General features: G+C 41.4%; 1 protein-coding gene across 5 annotated transcripts in view; it reads left to right on the forward strand.

The window, feature by feature from the left end:
* The window catches only part of TRERF1 (transcriptional regulating factor 1), a 103,037-nt gene that overhangs the window by 74,456 nt on the left and 8,799 nt on the right, over positions 1-19,782 (forward strand). For 4 of the 5 annotated variants that reach the window (XM_072330797.1, XM_072330798.1, XM_072330799.1 and 1 more), the window contains 9 exons: positions 3,777-5,408; positions 6,001-6,047; positions 6,769-6,919; positions 7,828-8,076; positions 11,249-11,618; positions 13,477-13,537; positions 14,246-14,385; positions 15,088-15,191; positions 16,377-16,452. In XM_072330797.1, the coding sequence (XP_072186898.1) occupies positions 4,041-5,408; positions 6,001-6,047; positions 6,769-6,919; positions 7,828-8,076; positions 11,249-11,618; positions 13,477-13,537; positions 14,246-14,385; positions 15,088-15,191; positions 16,377-16,452 (2,566 nt within the window). In that variant the 5' untranslated portion in view covers positions 3,777-4,040. The remainder of the gene's footprint in view (positions 1-3,776; positions 5,409-6,000; positions 6,048-6,768; positions 6,920-7,827; positions 8,077-11,248; positions 11,619-13,476; positions 13,538-14,245; positions 14,386-15,087; positions 15,192-16,376; positions 16,453-19,782) is intronic. The other variant, XM_072330802.1, reaches the window with a different exon arrangement.

Genomic DNA, 19,782 nt, shown 5'->3' on the forward strand with positions numbered 1-19,782 from the left:
GTCCTTTCACATTTGTTTCTCTGTTTCTTTGTAATGATTGCGTAAATGGGATATATCTGCAATGTTAGAAATGTAATAGGTTAAGTAGTGTGAGTGACTGTTGGAAAGAAAAAGAAACATACAGCTGCAGAACCATTGTTGCTTTAAAACTGCTGCTTTCAGAAGTGGAGTTGTTTGATTTAACCATCTAGTAGTAATGGTTGTTGTTGTGACCAATTGCAATTAGAGGTGTTTAAGCATGAATGCTTAAATGGAGAAAAAATAACCTTTTCTTCCTGTCACGGAAAGAAATAGAAATACATTGCTAATGGCTTCCCAGTTGGCAAGAGACTAACTTTTGTGCCTTTTAGACCTTAATTATATTTTTTACAGCACTGAGATTTTCTTTCTTAGGTTTTAATCTAACAAGCAATGTATTCTGTTGGCATTTTGTTAAACTTGATTGCAGATGCTACTGTATACAACATCATGACCTTGAACTTAAGCCTGTTCAAGTACTAAAAAAAATATCTGTTATCACAGTGACCATGAAATAGTTGAGTTGAAATTCTTTGGTAGTATGACAAAAACTTCCATCAAATCTTCAGCCCTGGATATGGGGAGAGCAGATTTAAGGCTGCTCAGCGAACTAGCTGGCAAGGTCCCCTGTGAAACTGTTTTTGAAGGCGTTGGGGTCCATCAATGCTGGTCACTTTTTAAGTACCACCACTTAAAAAACAGAGGAGAAGACAATTCCAAAATGTCAGAAGTCATGCAGGCAGGGTAGAAGGTTGGCTTGGCTGAGCAAAAATCTCCTAGAGCTTGGGCAGGTGGGAAAGTGGCCAGTACTGTGGGAAACAAGAAAAATGGCTTTTAAAAACGTTTTAACAGCTAAAATTTCTGTTTAATGAAAAAAATCTCCATTTATGACAAGGTTACCCACCTTGTTGGCCAAGGGAAGCCAGTTGATGTAATGTTTATGAATTTCAGCAAAGCTTTTGATGCCATTTCTCACAGTATTTTTCTGGACCACAAAGATGGTGAGGGCCTGGAGCATCTCTTCTATGAGGAGAGACTAAGTGAACTGGGTCTGTTTAGCCTTGAGAAAAGAAGGCTGAGAGGGGATTTGATCCAGGTTTATAAATACCTGAGGTGTGGGAGCCATAGTGGCGAGGCTGGTCTCTTTTCAGTAGTTCATAGGAAGTTCCGCACGAATGTGCGCAAGAACTTCTTTATGGTGAGGGTGACGGAGCACTGGAACAGGCTGCCCAGGGAGGTGGTGGAGTCTCCTTCTCTGGAGATATTCAAGACCTGCCTGGACGCCTACCTGTGTGACGTGGTGTAGGGAGCCTGCTTTGACAGGGGGTTGGACTCGATGATCTCTTGAGGTCCCTTCCAACCCCTACAATTCTGTGATTCTGTGATCTGTTTGTGCCCTGTTCTCATGGAAAGATGTTCAGAGTCTCAGCTGTGCTTTCTGAACTTGACAGTCATGAAAGGGGATGCATATTCCTTTGCAGCGTACCCCTCTTTCTGAATAAGTTGATGGCCTTTGAGTATGAAATACCACACAGTGTTTTTTTTTTATGCCCTTTGAATGTTTTTGCAGGCTTTGTTTAATTTCTCCTCCTAATTTTTAATAGGAAGTCTTTGAAGCTGAGTTGTGGCTAAAAAATCTTTTTGGCAACCTGACCATTGACTCCCTTGGAATGGAGTGTGTTCAGAGAAAATAGGAAGCAATGTATATTTCTAAAAGGGGAAATAAGCTTGCAGTTATTCTCTGCCATCATTCATCATGTAAAAAAGTTACATGCTAGTGATTGCTCATACAAAAACTGTGTATGCACTGAAAGCCTTCTTTATTGGGAGCTATGGTTTTCTCTCTTACATTGTGTTAGAACAAAAATGTTTGGGCTTTTTTTTGTGCTCGCAACTAAATATTATCCTTATTTACTGTTGCTAGTGCAGAACTCTTTATTATACAGTTGTTAAAATTTGCTTTATTGGTGACCTCACGTTTATTCATCCAGGTCAAGGATGAAACTCTCCTGAGTTTAAAAAGGTAAAGAGATCAATACAAAGGAGCCCGTGATGGAAAGCATTACGCTTAGAAAGCCAGATGTGAAAGGGGCAGGGTTAAGGTTGTTGTCTAATATTTTTTTTTGCTCCTGTTAAAGTTCAGAATAATATTTTGCACTGAAACTTACTTGTGTGTGCATAGGCATACTGTGCCTCTGTGCATGTGTGCACAACGTTAGACAGTGTGATCACTTCCCACTGTAAAACAGAGAAACAACCTTGTAATATGCCTATATTTTTTGTTGTTGTTTTGTTCGTCGAAAACAGTATAAGCAGCTTTAAAAGGTTGCTTTAAATTGCAGCTTATGTGGTAAGAATGATAAATGGTTGCAGTTACTGTAAATTAGTCTGTTAAAATATTGCAAACTGAAGAAGGGTGAGAGAGGAGAGCAGAAGTTGGAAATCAGCATCCCTGCTGTAAGATGAGTGACTTTAACAGATTTCTGTTGATTCTGTGATTTTCAAGGACCTATTTGGTTTTAGCATTGAACTGATTCCAAACAGAAAGCCAAATAAATCTTCAAGCACAGATGCACTCGAGTATTTATGCTTGTGAATTTTGGTTGTAGTTTGTGTTTGGGGTATTTATTTCATAGAATCATCATAGAATTACCCAGGTTGGAAAAGACCTTGAAGATCATCAAGTCCAACTGCAGCCTAACCAATACCCTAACTCTGAAAACCCTCTGCTAAATCATATCCCTGAGCACCACATCCAAACGGCTCTTAAACACATCCAGGGATGGCGATTCAACCACCTCCCTGGGGAGCCTATTCCAGTACTTAACTACCCTTTCTGTAAAGAAGTGTTTCCTAATATCCAACCTAAACTTGCCCTGGTGCAACTTGAGGCCATTTCCCCTCGTCCTGTCACTTGTCACCAGTGAGAAGAGACCTGCCCCACTCTCACTGTAAGCACCCTTCAGATACTGGAAGAGGGCGATAAGGTCTCTCCTCAGCCTCCTTTTCTCCAGACTAAACAGCCCCAGCTTCCTTAGCCTCTCCTCGTAGGGTTGATTCTCCAAGCCCTTTATCCAAGCCATTTATTTGTTTGTTTGTTGTTACGGCAGTGAACATTAGTCTTGCTTCTTATTCATCAGTGACAATGTATTTTCATACCACTAGAACATGCTGTAGGTACCCTGGAAGTTGTGAGAAGCTCTGCGGTTCTCTGTGCAAATTCTGGGCAGCAATTCACTTTTTTGTTTGTACTTTTAGGTGTTGGTCCTTTACAGGTACTGGTAATCTGAGTAGTGTCAACTTTGTTCAAAGCCCTGTCTTTTGTTTTACTTGCCTTTTCAGACCTTTGTGGAGACATCTGTTATTATTTTATGTTATAAAATGTGTTTTGCTTCTGACAACTAGCCACATTAGAAAAGATAGTTTGGCTTGATAGTAAGCTAGAGCTACTCAATAGAGAGCAATATGTGGCCAGCTAGCACTGCTTGAATGTTCATATATATGAGGAGGAAAAAAAAATTGGTGGGACTTTTTGGATGTGGCAGAATGATTTTATGTGAGAACTAGGTATGAAGCAGGATAATGGGATGAGATGAAGTAACCTAACTTAACCTAACTGCACTGGAGTAGCCCAGCTACTACAATTTTGCATATGGTTGTTCATTTTGAATTAGGAGATTTTGGTTTCCTTTGAGGCAGTAACAATAACACGTTATATAGAAGGCCAGCACTTACTCTTTCTTTCTCTTACTCCGTAGATGCCTGGCACACTGAACCTATTAGTGTGTGTAAGATTTGCGCTGTGGTCCATTTTTTGAAGATGTGAAGCAACGTTGAGTCTGATTGGAATTACTGACAGACTGGAGGAAATCTTTGTCCTTCTGTTGCACACGCACATGCTGAATTATAAGTAATCCTAGCTTCTCTTCCCGCCCCTTCCTCTCCCACACTCAGCTATCTCAGGGTTCATAGAGATTTCAATGGTTCGCGTGCCTGTAAGATTGGAACAGAAGTGACCAAAAATGGGGGACCAGCAATTGTATAAAACTAACCATACTGCCAACAGCAATGAGAACTTATACTACCAACACCAAATGAACTCCCTTCCATCTCTAAACCATAGTTATGGGACATCTGTTATAGATGCTCCCCAGGCGTCCCCTCTCTCCCCCCAGTTTCCCCAAGATTCAAGAGACAGTATAGCTTTGCCTGTAGGCTCAAAAAGTCTTGGGTCAATGGATACACTTAGACAAACATGGACGCATTCTGGCTCAGGAAACCATGTCCCAGTGCGGAACAATTTGAGTAATCAAAGTGCAATGTGGAGCCCCCTCGGGCAGGGGGAATCTCACGATGGATACCAATATTCTTATTCTCAACCCAGTGAAAATCGATCACAAAAAATTACCAGTGGGGTCCTGCATAAATTGGACTCTTTTACACAAGTATTTGCTAACCAAAATCTGAGAATTCAAGTCAACAACATGGCTCAGGTTTTACACACTGAGACTTCGATGGCAGATAATTCTGGTGACAGTGCGCTCAGGCAGCTTCTGTCCCAGAAGCCAGCAGTTGAGCAACAGCCTGTAACTTCCAGTGTACAGAGATACCAACCAGTGCCACAGCAGACACACCAGAATTTTGCAAGCACACAGCAAAAGCAACAAATGCAAGTCATGCAGCACCAACAGTTGTACTATGACTACCAGCATTTGTCACAGATGCAGATTCATTCTGCGTTTCAGCAAGGACAGGCACATGTTCAACAAATGCAGTCCCAGCAGCTCTTACCGCAACAGATGCAGCACTTGCAGCAGACTCAGTACTATGCTCAGCCACAGCAGGGACATCAGCGACTCTCAGTACATGAGATCCAACAGCAGCAGCAACAGCCAACTCGGCAGCAGCAGCAGAGACAGTGTCCGATGCAAATAGCTCAGTATTACCAAACGCAACCTGTCATGCAGCTACAGCAACAACAGCAACAAATGCAACTTCAGCTTCCTCCATATCACAGGGAACCCGATCCAAAGACTGTGCATGAACCCCACCAGTACCCCCAGGATCCAAGTCATCCTGTGCAGCTCATCCAGTTGGGTGCGGCGCCTCCGTATTGCTACCAGGATCCCCACGAGCAGTACAGGCATCTGTATCCACAGGGTTTGCTGCAGCAGCACGACCAGCAGAAGCAATACACAAGTGAGGGCAGAGCTCCATCTCTGAACTCCCACGTCGGCCTCACTCCACCGGGGACAGCGGAGGATCCTGCACGGTCGGAGGTTAATTCTGCGGGTAATGCTGTACCTCATCGAACTCTTTTGCCACCCTCAGGAGCACATCTGAACAACAAAAGCTCTCAGCAGGACTCTCCTGGCCCTGGGTGGCCTCAGGTAGGTGACATTTTGGATCCCTATCCAAACTTGTTTAGCGAAAAAGCAGCCAGGTATGGAAATGAAATGCTATGTAGGGCTGCGTCAAGATGTGAGCATTAGGAATTGCTGGGTTGTTTTGGGGAACTGTTAACAGAGTTTTGCATTGTTGCGTTGGCTTTGGGCCAGGTGGGCAGTAGCATGAATCTGCTGCTGGGAGGCTACTGGTTCCCTCATGAGAGGGTTTGGGGAGCTCGGAGTCGAGGTGCTCCTGCTCATTTTTCAACATTCAAATGCCTGAATGTGCATGAAGATTTAGCTCCTTGTTTCCAATGGAAATACTGCTGCAGCAGAGGAAAGCCTTTGAACAGGAGGTGGGTGTAAGAGAGCTTGCACCAGCTGTGCTCGTGGAGACACTGACTTGCTGGATAAATGTAAGATTCTCAATTCAGAAGCATGCAGTATTAGTAGAAGCATATGCAAAATACAATAATAAAGCTGTAAGAACCTTCATATGTATGTATATGTAAGAACCTATATGTCAGTATTTCCTGAAAAATTATTTTTGTTTTTTTTTTCCCCCCTCTTTTCCCCACTCTTCCTATAATGGCAGGTGCAATTGTCAGATGGCAGACTGCAGCCACTGTCCCCAGAACAAAGGTATTATGGTTTTTTTTGTGTGTGTTTTTGGTTTAAATGTGAGAAATACAAAGGAGTGCTGCAGTTTAAAGAGAGAGGAATGCCCTCTATGAAGATCATAGATGTTTCTTTTCTAGAAACATCTTTATCTTAGTACCTTGTGTCTATAAGCTTGTGTGATTTCCATTCCCCATCCCTCCATAATAAAATCAAATGCTTTGTCCTCACCCACAAAAAGTAAACCAAACCAAAAAAGGAACAGTCCATGCTCACCACTGCATTTTTAAGAGTAGGGCTGATGATGCGTGGTTTGCAGTTGTACTTCAGCAGCAGAGACCTTCTGGGTTGTTGCTTTTTTAAGATCTCAACCTTACAGCTTTGAGGTGTCTTCCAGCACTGTTGTCTGCCCTGTGTAGGGACATTACATCCAAGTGTGTGGGATATGAAGGTCTGTCACAATCGTTCTCCTGAGTCTTGGATTTATCCATACCAAGGGTCACATTTTGACATGCATGTTCTACTCAAAACTTGCCTTCTCCCTATCTTGGGATTAACTGATCTAAGTTATCACCTAGTATTCTAGAACACTCACCCAGTGCTTACCTGTGGCTTCATAAAGGTATAGATGTAAAAATGTATCGACTTCCTTGACAAAAAAAGCTTCCTCTGCTATGAAGGGAACATGCCAAACTGATGTCTCTTCTTCTGTTCCATGCTTAAAAAAATACACAAATAACAATAGTGGCCCTAACAGAGAAACACTTCCTGAGAGAGCTGATGGGAAGAACAAGCTAACGTGTTCAGTATGCTTGAAGGAATTTAAGAGTTTGCCTGCTCTGAATGGTCACATGAGGTCTCATGGAGGAGTAAGAACGTCTCCTAACTTCAAACAGGTATCAGTTAATTTTACTTCTGTATTTGATTCTCTTCTCTCCATGTTGATGTTTGCTTGCTTTGCTATGCTTTGCTTTGCTATCATACCTGTTCTCCTCTGCACTGTTTTATGTCACACCCCGTTTATGTAAAAGCACACATAATTCTGATAATTTGCAGTCTCACCTGAAAGTGAGAGATGGTAGAGGACAGAACATTTGTGTCTCTGTGCACATTACAGAAACACTCTACAAAATCATGGCACAAGCTTCTGAATTTTTTTCCCCTCGTGTTTGTTTATTATATCAGAAATATCAGGAACATCAAGTCTTCCTTATTTTCGTTTGGACTCCTTGGATGACTAAGGGATGTTTATTGGAAGCATTCCCAGGCTTTAATTGAAGGAGCAGGATTGTTGAATCTTTGACAGCTTTCTTCCAAAGTATTGTAGTTCAATAGGTATCAACAAAAGCCAAATGAAAAATGTGGGTTTGAATTGTTCTGAGTAAAGACAACTTGTCCCATCAGTTTTTCGGTGTCCTGATATTTTAAAAATTCTCTCATGATGGGGGAGTACTACAGAAAGCTGAAGAGCTACCAGGGTTGCACTATGTCTTTTTGGTTCTACGTGAGTGATGGGGAATTCTGCCTTTATAGTGATAAAAGAAGGGCATGTGTTTATTGCCCCTTCTGCAAGTGGTCCTGTAAAGATGCTTAATGTGGTTATTTGTCACCGAGGCTAAATCATATATGGGAGTCGAGTAATCTGTCAGCTTCCTTCAAGGCAGATAGAGAGTCCAAGAAGCAAGGCTATTGTGTGTATTGTAACCCTGGCCTCTTCTTAGCCACAGTGTATACACTGTATAGTTTATCAATCCAGAAGTGGCCCTCCCTCACTTGGGCTGAAAGCCTTTAATTGTCTGTACAGGATGAAGGAGAGAAACCACCACAGCAGCCGCTGCCTAAAGAGGTGGATAGCCTCGCACCCATCGTCATGCCAGTGTCTGTCCCTGTAAAGCTTCTGTCACCCGAACCCAGCACTCAGCCCTCTGCCAGCACTGCCACAGTCAAAGACAAGCCTGCCAACTCTATGTCAGATGATGAGATGCCCGTTCTCGTGAAGATGACTTTCTCTCCACCGTGCAGTCCAAAAGTGGCCAACCCCTGCTCATCCTCTGTGAGTGCTGCGTTTCTTGCCGCTAAGTCTGCTGTGTCTGTTAAATCCCTTTGCTTATAGTGCTGCTGTGTTCTAGAATGTCCATATTCTAGAACACCTTCTAGAATCTTAGAGATGCCTAATAAAAAGAAAGGCCGTGGCATCGTATCATTTTTTCCTCAGACCTTTGGAAATATTAATTTTCTCTTTACTGAGGAATCGAGACTTCAGCTGAAAACAAGGCATTCAAAATTGGAATGTGATATTCTTTTTATCCCACTAGAACAAAGGGATTTAGTATCTTTTTACTGGTTTGTTTTTCCTTTTCAGGCTGCTTTGTTTTTATGTTACTGCTTAAATTCAGCAGTTTTGTTTCTTCCTGTTTTTTAAATCAGATGTATGTGCTTCTCATTTCAGCTGTAAATAGGAAAGCAGTGTGCAGTACTGAATGTGTACTGTACGCCAGTATGAAGCTTGCCGACTGAGTTTTACAATGAAGTCATTTTTCCCTTTCTGTCTGCATGCATTAGAACTAAGGGTTAATCACTGGGAATTCTGACATAGGAAAAGTAGTTATGCTTACTGCTTTCATGTTACTTATAAAGCTGAAATTGTCAGGCAGCACAAGGAACTGATGAGCCCTTGAATGAGATGTGAGAATGCTCCTTATTGTTTTCCTGAAGAGTCCTGAAGCAAGCAGTATTGTTTATTTCCTATTTCAGCACAGGATTAGATGCTGCTCATTTCTTTGAATCCATACTTGCAGACTACATCATGATAAGGGATTACTGAGGAGTATAAGTACGCTACAGTATTATCTCTATTATGTAGAGTCATGCTCTGGTGATTTTTTGTTTCCTTCTCCTCGTGAATCCGGTCTCAAGACGAGGCAACAACGTATACAGTTGTGGGTGGCTATAGTATTAGTGTATTTATCTCTCTCTCCTGACCCTTCTTTTGGACATACACATCAATTGAAATATGCAGAAAATCTTTATTCCATTTAGATGTACGTTTTACACATTAATTTCCATTCTGTTGTGGAAGCAGCATGTCACAGCACTTAGCTTGTAACTCAGCAGTGCAGCTTCACTTTACTATTTCTAGTTTCTGGAGAGGAAAGGGACAGTCTTTCCTGAATTCGTGAGCTCTGAGTGGGAGATTTCTGGAGACACCAGAGTAGGTGGCTTGGGCTTGTGTGTTTCTGCAGCATTTATAAAGCGACTGTGATTAAATCTACCAGTGTCTGGCTAAATGCGCATTCATTCACTCAAAATTATGCTTGCAAGCCTTTGTCATTGCCCAAGCAAACTAAATTCACAGTTTCCTTTCTAGATCCTATCTTTTATATAAGCGATAGCACTGGGAATATTCAAAGATCAAAAGATCTACAGTTCCCTTTTCTTCCATTGAGGAATTGTGCTATTGGATGCTCTCACTTTTTTTATACCAAAGATCGGGAGCTGTGTTGTATTTGTACTGTGCTTTGAGCTGTCCAGAAAAGCACTCACAAATTGATGCAATCAGTGAAAATCAAATAGCAATAGAAAGTAAATATACAGCAAGAGTACAGGATGGTGAGGTGATAGGTTCAGTCCAGTGAGGACTGCATTTGTCAGTGCAGGACAACAGGTAGATGCATAAATTCTTGAATAATGGGCACCAGTTCCTTGAGCCTCAGATGGGTACTGGCGTGATTCTACATTGAAAGCTATGAATGTCCATATCTCTTTTAGTACTTAGCATTAGTTTGTATTTGTTGTTGTTTTCTTAAGTTTAGGAGCTTTCCCCCTTGACTTCTGTTGAACGCTGTATGTTTACCATGATGATGGGATGTGTCTCTGGTTATAGGTGACCCTCATCCTCTTGCTATTCTGAATGCTCATTATCTACAAAATTCTCTGACTACAAAATTCAGCTCTGTTTTGTTTTGTTTTGTTTTTCCTACAAAAGGAAGAATTTTCTGAAACTTAACTTTTGGAGAGCAAAAATGTCAACAGCTGTTGGAGAGGATACAGCCATGATCTAACAGAGAGGACAGGACCTCTGTAATCAAAAACATTTCCACAAGCTGGAATGCATTAACATAAGGGATAAAGAGTGACAGTGCTAATGCTTCTCTAACATGAGTTTTATTGGGTGAATGTGATTCTCAGGAACCACCCATGGTGTAAAGATGCGTGTTGTCTAAACATACATCATAGTCATTTACTTTTATATAGTAATAGCATTTATAAATGATGCAGACGTTCTGGAGTAATTCATCTGGAGTATCTGTCTAATGCTTTGGAAGTTAATCCTAAGTAAGATCTACAGTCTGAACGCCTGGAGGTAGTGTACTTAATGACGTGTTCACCTTCCAGCTTCTGTCCATGTTTAAAGTATATCCTATAAACGTTTTTCTTGCTCGTGCCCAGAAATCCAGATTTAAGGATTCACAAATTCTGTACCTTTTATTTTCTATGGTTTTTGGGTATTTAGTGCTAAATGATTTTTAATGTTTAAATTCTAGAGCATTAGAGCACCTTAATTTCCCAAGTGGGTGACTGCTACCCCTTTTTCCTCCAGGAAAAGAGGAGAGAGTTAAGTTTAGGATTTGTTGCAGCTGGACTGTACTCAAACTGATGGGAATGCAGTGATAAGAGCTGAAGAATTTGAATTTATTACTTTTTTTTTTTTTTTCTTTCCCTGCTGCTGAGTGCTGCAGTAATTTCACTGAGCTCATATGTCCTTCCTGGTCTAACGAACTAAATGCACTGGAAAACATATAAAGTGGGACTAGATAAGGAAGCAACTTCCAATAGCCTGTATGTGTTCAGTGCAAACAGAAGTACTTGAGGTGCTGTGGTTGAGCTAAAGGGTTGTAGCCCTGGGAAGGCTGTTCTTTTCACCTTTAAAAGCCATAGCAGCAGCCTCCCCAAGTCAGTGCCTGAGGCTCAGCCCTGCCTTGACCCAGAGGGATCCATGCAGGAGGGAAAGGCAGTTCTTCCTGACTTCCCTCCCTCCCCTGTGGCTTCTGGGTAGGACCAGCTTCTGTACTGACCAGAGTTATTGTGGCAGCACCCAAATAACTGCCCACTGGTAGCAGCTTTACTGTGGCTGTAATATATGCCCTAGGCTATAGGGGATTATGTGCAATGCAAACCACATTTAAGCATAGCTAAGTATTAAAGTTCTGTATGTTTTCATGTAGGAAATTAGCAAAAAACCTCATCAAAATGCTGCAAAATTGGAAGAAAACTTCAAACCATTACCAGACAAGAAGAAATATCGGCACAGACCTGAACCTCTCTTCATACCTCCTCCTTCCTTCAACTTCAGCATGTCCCACTCTGGTGCCACACTGTACCAGAGCCAGCTTCGCTCTCCCCGTGTCCTTGGAGACCATCTGCTGGATCGGACACACGAGCTCCCTCCCTACACTCCACCACCAATGCTTAGTCCTGTTCGGCATGGGTCTGGACTCTTCAGTAGTGTTATCACGTCATCTCATAGCACCTCGCACACTCAGCTGCCACTCACTCCACTGACACCAACTCCACGGGTGCTCCTCTGTCGGTCCAGTAAGTGTTATGTTTGGAATGTGGCAGTTATGTAGTGAATACTTCTGTGCTCTTCTCTAGGATTATCTCATTGATGATTTTACATGTTCACATTATGTTACAATGCCATAAAAATGCATCTTTCTTTGTTCTGCATTGGATTCTGTAGAGTTGGCACTGAAAACATAAAGTGAGTGGAGAAACCTAACCAGTGAATAAAGCTATGATTTTTCAATGGGGTCTGCCTCTGCCAGGACTGCATACAAATCTTTTCCTTCTGAAGTGGAAGGAAAAGGTTTGCTTTAAGACATAGGATTAATTTTCTGATTTTGTTCAATGCTTCACAGGAAAGGTTGCCTAATCATACTTGATCATGGTAGTAGAAACCTGTGCAAGTTAAGATGTTTCTGATACCTATAGCAATGTGGACTATTTCTATATCTAAATACTGAGAAAGGGTCATTTTTCCATAATAGAACGGAAGAATTTTCCCAGTAGAAAGAAGGTGGTAGCTGCACTCTGAGTCACTTCAGACATGGTCACCAGATGCTTGTATATTTTATCACGAGAATGCCTTAGAGCTCCCATTGCCATCCTCTCAATTCATTTATAGCTTTGTAAAATGAGCAGGTTACTGACATGAAAACTCAAGAAGCAAGTTAAAAGTCTTACTCACCAGACCACCACCTCTGTCTTGTAATCCAGAAAAAGAGAAGCTCATGTCATTTTTCCTACTCACCGCTTGCAAGCTGGCAAATTGATATCTGTCCTGTCATCAGAACCACTGACTTTAGAGCCAACAACAGCCATGCAACAAACTCCTGTAACTTGTTCTGGTTTGGTTTTAGCCCCCTGTTTTCCTTTCTATGGTGCAGAATTGCACCAATGCTCAACAAATGATAAAAAGACATGAACTACCTATGCTAAGTGGCTTTTTCTTGGAGAGAACAAGGTAAATGCCATGGCCTTGTGTCATGCTCTGGGGAAGGCATGGATTCGGAACTATTTTAGTCTCACAAATTTGTCGTAAAATCTCCTTCCTGTCCGCCTGCCTACTATTTTTTGGAGCTATTTAGAAATTGGGATTGGCTATCTTCTCCTTCAGGAAGGTCTGTGTGCAAATCTTTTATGTTCTTATGATGTTGTTAAAATCTAGTTATTAGTTTCCTAAAAAAACTGAAGCCAAATGGAAACTCCTGACTGCAGGGTTGTTGTTTTGGGGGGCAGGGGTACTGAAGGTACTGAAGGTATAACAAAGATGTAATGTTGATGGATACTGTCAGAGGCAGGGCTAAGGCATTGCAGGGGGCCTTACAGAATTACAGTTGCATAGCCATGTAAACTTACAGCGTACTGACAGCAAACCACCTCTTTTCAGATAGAAACAGGAAAAAAGAACTAAAGTTATGTTTCAAAGAGAAGTGTGTATGGCTGATTTCTTTATATGCAATTACAGGTCCAGATACCAAAATAAGGATTGCTTTAAGGTACCTAAAATATTGTGTGTGTTCTTTATATTCAGCTGTTTTACTTGCCTGACTAGCGCAGACCAGCAGAACACAGAAAACTTTTGGTTGTTATTGATGCTATGACCTTTAAAGTGAACTTGTTTTAACTTCCCAGCTGTTTCTTAATCCCACGTATTGTGCCTAATTGCCCTTTTACATGAGAAATGTACCTGATTATGCATGAACAAGATAATTTTGAGCCAAACATATCCCAGGTGCTGCTGACTGTATGTACTGATATGTACCCTGATGTCTGATTTCTGCAGGATGTTAATAGGAATGTGGCAATGTGGCCTCGGAGGTGGAGAATCAACAGGGATACAGTTGTTACCAAAATACTTTGTAAACTCAGGAATCCTTTTCTGTTTCAGATAGCATTGATGGAAGTGTAATTCCAGTGACGCCTGGGCCTGGTGAACAGACTGTTGAACCGTAAGAAAAACATTATTTCTTTTGTCTTTGTTTCTGTAGACGAGCTTCAGCCTAGGATCTGTGCATGAGGTATTTTGGACCAAGCAAGTAGAGTTGGACTGGATGTGTTTAAGGGTACTACTGCGTGATGGAGCAGTACCTGTGGGAGAAATGGATGTCATGGTTCTGAAATGCTAGGAGAGGCTTAGTTGGAGCTGCTGAAAGTGGAAGACTTGATAATGTCCAAGGAAAGGGCCACAAAAATGTGTGCTGCTCCTCTGCTTTTGCTTATATATATATGTTGCCTCTGGAGCTTTGGAGGAAGATGTTGTGTGGTGGGTTCCTTGGGGCAGTCTGAACAAGGTTGCTCTCCCGGCAGTAACATCCTTCTTCTCTTTTGTGTGGAACAGAAAGTGTTTCCTGCATCTAGCTTTTTTGCTAGGCAGTATGTGTATAAGCTTGCTCAGGTTATCTGTAAGGTACGATGTCTTGATATAGTTTAAATCATGCATTGAAATTTTAGTTTCCTCCCAGGAGATCAATTCTCTCTAATACTCAAAATACTTATCGTATTGAGAGTAAAGCATTTCATAAAGCAATCTGGCACAATTTCCTGCCACTCCAGTATAATAAAAGTTTTTTTTGGGAACTAAATAAACACTAATGCAACTTCTGTTTTTTTCTGCATATTGCATAGTTGAATACTTATTTGCTTGTTTGTTATTACAGACGAATTAATATTGGGTCCAGGTTCCAGGCTGATATTCCTGAGCTGCAGGACAAATTGCTAATGGAGAAAGATGTGCACAAGGCTACTCTGGTTTGGAAACCATGGCCAGAACTGGAGAACAAAGTCTTCCAACAAAGAGGTACAATGACTTGCTGGTTTAGAAGCTCTTACATCAGCTTGTGCCTTCTGAAGAAATTCCCATTGATTTTTCATTTGTATACTGTACAAAACATTCAAGAGAGCATTAATTACTGAGAAGGCAGACCAGAACTACATATTACAGATTCAGAATAACATAGGCCCTTAAAGTGAAGTGCAGATGAAGTGTTCTCTGGTAGCCAACAGGCAAAGGTCATTGCTGAGGTTTTTGGGCAATGAACTGCTTCATAAGGGCAGAGATCACAGATGAAAGGTGGCTGCTGGGTTTGTCCTGTGGCCATAACATAGATAAAATTTGATTGTCTCAGTGACTCCTTCTAGACCTGAGCAGAGTTTGTTCCTGCTTTTAGTGCAGTACATTTCTCTGTCTATGCCCTGGTTGGAGTCTTCATGGTGCAACAACATCACTGACCATATATGCCTATGCAAGCCACTGCTCACAGCCAGACCTCTGCCTCTAGCTCTGTAATACCCCATCACACCCCAGGGGTGCACTCTGCAAATCCAGGCATATCCTCTCCTCAGAGAGCGATCCTGAAACCAGGAGATAGTTGCTGGGGAGGGAGAATATGAAAGCTGCTGCCCTTAACTATTTTGTCTGTGAGTGACATTGCAGGATCCTTGTCTCAGGTTAACTGACAGGTACTGCATTGGCAATAACATGTGGACTTGTTTCTGACAGTGGAAGACCTCTTAAATATGAGCTGTTCCAGCGTGTTACCTGGTGGAGGAACTAACTCAGAATATGCTTTGCACTCTCTCTTTGAGGCAAAAGGAGATATTATGGTAAGATAAGCTGAAAAGGGAGAGATGCTCCTCTTTGCAGATAAGTTAGCATGCTTTATTAAATGGATTTAGATACGGTTATATAAAAAAGAGATTTCTGATTGATTAGCAGTGATGCTTTAAACATCCTGTAACATTTTTGGGGAATGACTTTTCCCTTTTATTCTTTAATAAATTTAAATTTCAAAGCACTGCCTCTCTGAAGGCTTACTGTATATTGCAGATAGATAAGATTACTTAGTTTATAGCCTTGGGGCTTTGACTGTCTCCCAGTGCTTTCTCCAGACCTGATATTTCACAAGCTTTGTATTTGTCCACAGAGTGCTTAGTCTTCTTTTAGCCCTTACAAAAACTCCATGTTTTTGTAGCAGCAATCACATCTACTTATTTGTTCAGAACTGCAAGGTAATTGCATACAGTTCTCATATAAATAATGTATTTCAAATGTTTGCATTAGCTTTGCGATGGGAACATTACTAAGGCTAAACCTCCATTTTGTCCAGCGTTCAGGAAAGACAAGGCCTTGCCCCAGATTCTGGAAAGCCGATTTAAAACAAAATACAAAAGAACACAGGGCTTCAATGAATCTGGCAGGATTGGCTGATACAGTGTTCTTTAACTCACATCTCAGTTTCTTCAGGCTCCATTAGGTGTACCTGAGGGCTCTGAGACAGGTGACGGACAGAAACTGAAGCTTACTGTGTGGTGGTGTGCATTGTCAGGGATAAAAATCAGGAATCCCCCAAGTCATCTGTCTGCATGATCCGAATGAGAATTAATTATTTTGGTGTCATTCTTAGCAGATGGTGACATAAGCAGATGTTTGAAAAAAAAGTTACCAAATCAGCCATTAAATATTAGTGTTAGTACTATCAAATTTAACACGATAATCACATTGGTTTGATGCAAAGAGAAGGGAGAGAATTGCTGGAAGTTGATGATAGCCACCTTTGTGCTAATTAAGGATAGACAAGTGTGCACTAGTTGCTCTGACATGGCCTACAGACTTAATGGGGTTTGGAATAATTTGTTCAGATTTTTTTTTTTTTATGACCAAAAAAGCAAACAAAAAAGACAAACTGATTTCATATTATCCCTCCAAACAGACTTGTACATACAAATATATGCAGCAACTGACTGCATTTGCTAATGCTTTTTATTTTTTCCCTCTACTTATTCATTTAGGTTACTCTGGAGAAGCTGCTGTTGAGGAAGCCAGTGAGATTGAAGTGTCATCCTTTGGCAAATTACCACTATGCTGGTACGTGTCCTTGCGATCTTCATATCTGCTCTGTATCCAGAGTCCAAGGCTGGCATCCCAGGCTGGTGTGTGGGATCCCGCTGCACTCTCTGCTGTCTGCTGCTGGGATGGCAGCCTCTAATAGAGGGTGATATGGACAGTGCTGAGTGGTACTTCCAGAGCCTTTTGTTTACACGTTTGATGGTTTTGCCTTACTAATGTACAGAATGTACTGTACTAATGTACAGAATTTCTGTACTAATGTACAGAAACCCCATGTTCGTGTTTCTATATAGGGTTCTGCAGGTTTAAAACTGCCTTGGGTATTTACTTTTCTTTTAACTAAAATTTAATATGTTAATCTTCTTTTAAAAGTGCTACTATTCATAGATTGTTGATTTACAAACAGTAAGGTTTTCCTGCTTTGGTGTGGAATGTCTGCTGTAATGCCTTTCTCTTCTGATGTGGTGGTATGATAAGTGAATGTGATAATCATGAGCATCCATCGAAAGAGACAGTGCTATAGCTCTCTTGTGTCTTAGCGCTGAATGCAGAGCCTCTTTTTGCATGGATCTAGCCTAAAAGAAACAGATTTGAAATGGTGTCAACTTTAACAAACACAGCAAGGATCTCATTTTCGTTATGGAGCGGGAGTGCTCTGTGAAATACACAGAGTGATGTTATCATCACCTAAGCATTGCTCAAGGTAGCCAATGTCCCTCCTCTGCAGAAGACCACATTATTGCTCAAGGCTGTGTAGTGCCTAACAACTACTTTGACACACGGAGTTTTACATAAGGGACTTAAGACTTTATCTCCAGTTTAGGCTCTGGTGGACGTAAGCCAAGAATCTTCTGGTAGTCCGTCAGACAGTCGCAATGTTCAGGGTCATATACTCATTTCCAATTATACTCGTTGTGTCACTTAAGTGTAGAATCAAGTTACTTGCTGACTGTAGCAGCTCACTGCAGAGATTCCTAGGTAACAAGGACTCTTTTGTAATGAACTCCTGGCCGGGACCCGAGACAAGAACAGAAATGTGTCTGGTGGTGTCTAATCACAAGAGTGAATGAGGGTGAAGATCAGATTTGATTCTTAGAGGAGGAAGATGCCTTGTGCCTTTGAAAACAACTCCATTGCAGTGCAAAGGATGGATGTGGGGCTGGATGGAGGCGGATGTCAGCCAGGAGCTGTAGCTAGGGTTCCTGGGGGTTATTGTCTGAAGAAGTAACACCAAAGCATATGTGAGGTGGTTCAGGGGAGGAAATCAGGGAGATGAAGAGAGATCCCAGCAGCCTCATCATCAGCGAGAGGCTCAATTGGCTCAGCAGATGAGAAATTTCTGCTTGTGTGGCAGAGGAGCAATAGCCTTTGCTGAAGCAAATTTGTAATAAGTGTATTATTGTGAGGCTGGGAGGAGCTAGAAAACATTTTATTTCATCTTTCGCATGGGAAAATACTAATATTTGTACCTAGCACTGAGACCTGTGGACATTAGAGTAACTCTGCTTCTTAAGGAGGAAAAGAAATTGTCTGCGTATTACAGCCCAACAAAATCTCAGCAGCGTGGATTTAAGCAACAGAAAATAACAAGACAAAGCATTACTTAATAATGCTCTTGAATGCAGCATGTGATTGCCGCTTACATTGACAGCTATGTTGTAGCACCGTGTAGCTCTTGAATTATAGTCTTTGTGGCTGATAAGCAGCCACTCGAGGCATATGGGAATTTCTCAAAATCTAATGTTGGAATACTTTAATATAACTTCAAGTGGTATTTGTTTCAGTTAACTCTTTGGGCTTCGTGCTCTGTGTTCAGAGGTACCAGCTATCAGGAACAGCCACAATTTAAGGTGCAGTAGGCCACAATGGAGCATGACAATGAACTCTTTGAGAATCAACTGATACCACAGACAGTAAATATCCAGACTCAGCATTGCCCTCAGACAAGGATGCAAGTGATGGCTTGTCATTGAAACCTGTTAGTTTGTGAGAGGAAGTTGTAAAACTTCAGACCTTTCACCAAGATAGTGGGGCATGTTGACTGAGGTCTGCTCAGAAGAACACCCTAATCTCTTCATCCTAATCCTTTGCTGTCTGCTGGGGAAGAAAAGGCACTGAGGAGACCTCATGGTGGCTTTACAGAACTTAAAGGAAATTTATAAACATGAGGAAGACCAACTGTTTTCTTGGTCTGATAGTTATAGGATAAAGGGGAATGGCTTTAAACTGAGAGGGAAGATCTAGAGTAGATACTAGGAGGACATTTTTTACACATAGGGTGGTGATTCAGAGGAACAGATTGCCCAGAGAAATTGTGATGCTCCATCCTTGGCCCCAGGTTGGATGGGACCCTGGGCAGCCTAAGCTGGGGATGGGGCTTGGAAGTGTATGAGCTTTCAGATCTATTTCAACCCAAACCATTCTTCTATTTCATGATTCTATAATTTGTCTGGATGATGCATTAGGGAAGAGAGAGGGAGCACATGCCCAATACAAGAAGGGTGCTTGTTCAGATGCTTGATTTGTTTTTCATTGGAGCAGTGGAATTGCTCAGGTCTGAAGTTCTCCTGCGGTTAGAATGGCAGGAAAGCTGGTCTCTGAAATAGGGTGCTTCAGGCAGTCTGAAAACTTCTGATAGATGCTATAGTGTGTGGATCAGACCCAACATATGCTGAATGTAATAAATTTGAGCTGCCTCTCCAGGGGAGCTCCCTGAGTGGAGGTGTAGTTCCCTTGAAACCCACAGATTGGGCCAAAAGCCTCCAAATCCTTAAAATACATTTCTGTGAGTTAATCAGAGTAAAAGCAGTATTTTAATATGGCAGAAATGTATAGTAAACGTTTAAGCCTAAAGACCAGCTTTAAAATTTGGTCTGTATTCCTAAGTCCAAAATTCTTTCTTGCTGCATTGCAGATTTCTCTATACACGTTCTGTATGTCTCCCTCAAGCTAACAAGAGCAAAAACGGTTTCCCAGCAACCAGAGTTAAAAACAGCTTTTCTTCTGTTTCTTTTCCTAATGCAGGATTTATTCTATTAATTAGGTTACTTCCAATTAACCCTCATAATCTTATAAGGGTCTCTGCTAATACCGTAACTATTGGGGAAAATCTGTAAGGCCTGAGTTCTTCGTAGTTGTACAATAGAATTAGTTCAAAGAAGTGATTTTTATCATTATTATTATTATTGTTATTATTTCAGGAGAGAACTGGAGATGTTTGCTGAAAACTAAAATCCATCCTTGGCAGTTGTCAAGCTTTTTAAAATGTTATTTCAGCATAGTAGAGTAGGTTTCTAGACTGAATCCGTGCATTTACACCTTTGCAAAGGGAAGGCAAAAGCAGATGAC

This window comes from Excalfactoria chinensis, chromosome 3 (genome assembly GCF_039878825.1).
Source record: "Excalfactoria chinensis isolate bCotChi1 chromosome 3, bCotChi1.hap2, whole genome shotgun sequence".
Classification (NCBI taxonomy): Eukaryota; Metazoa; Chordata; class Aves; order Galliformes; family Phasianidae; genus Excalfactoria; species Excalfactoria chinensis.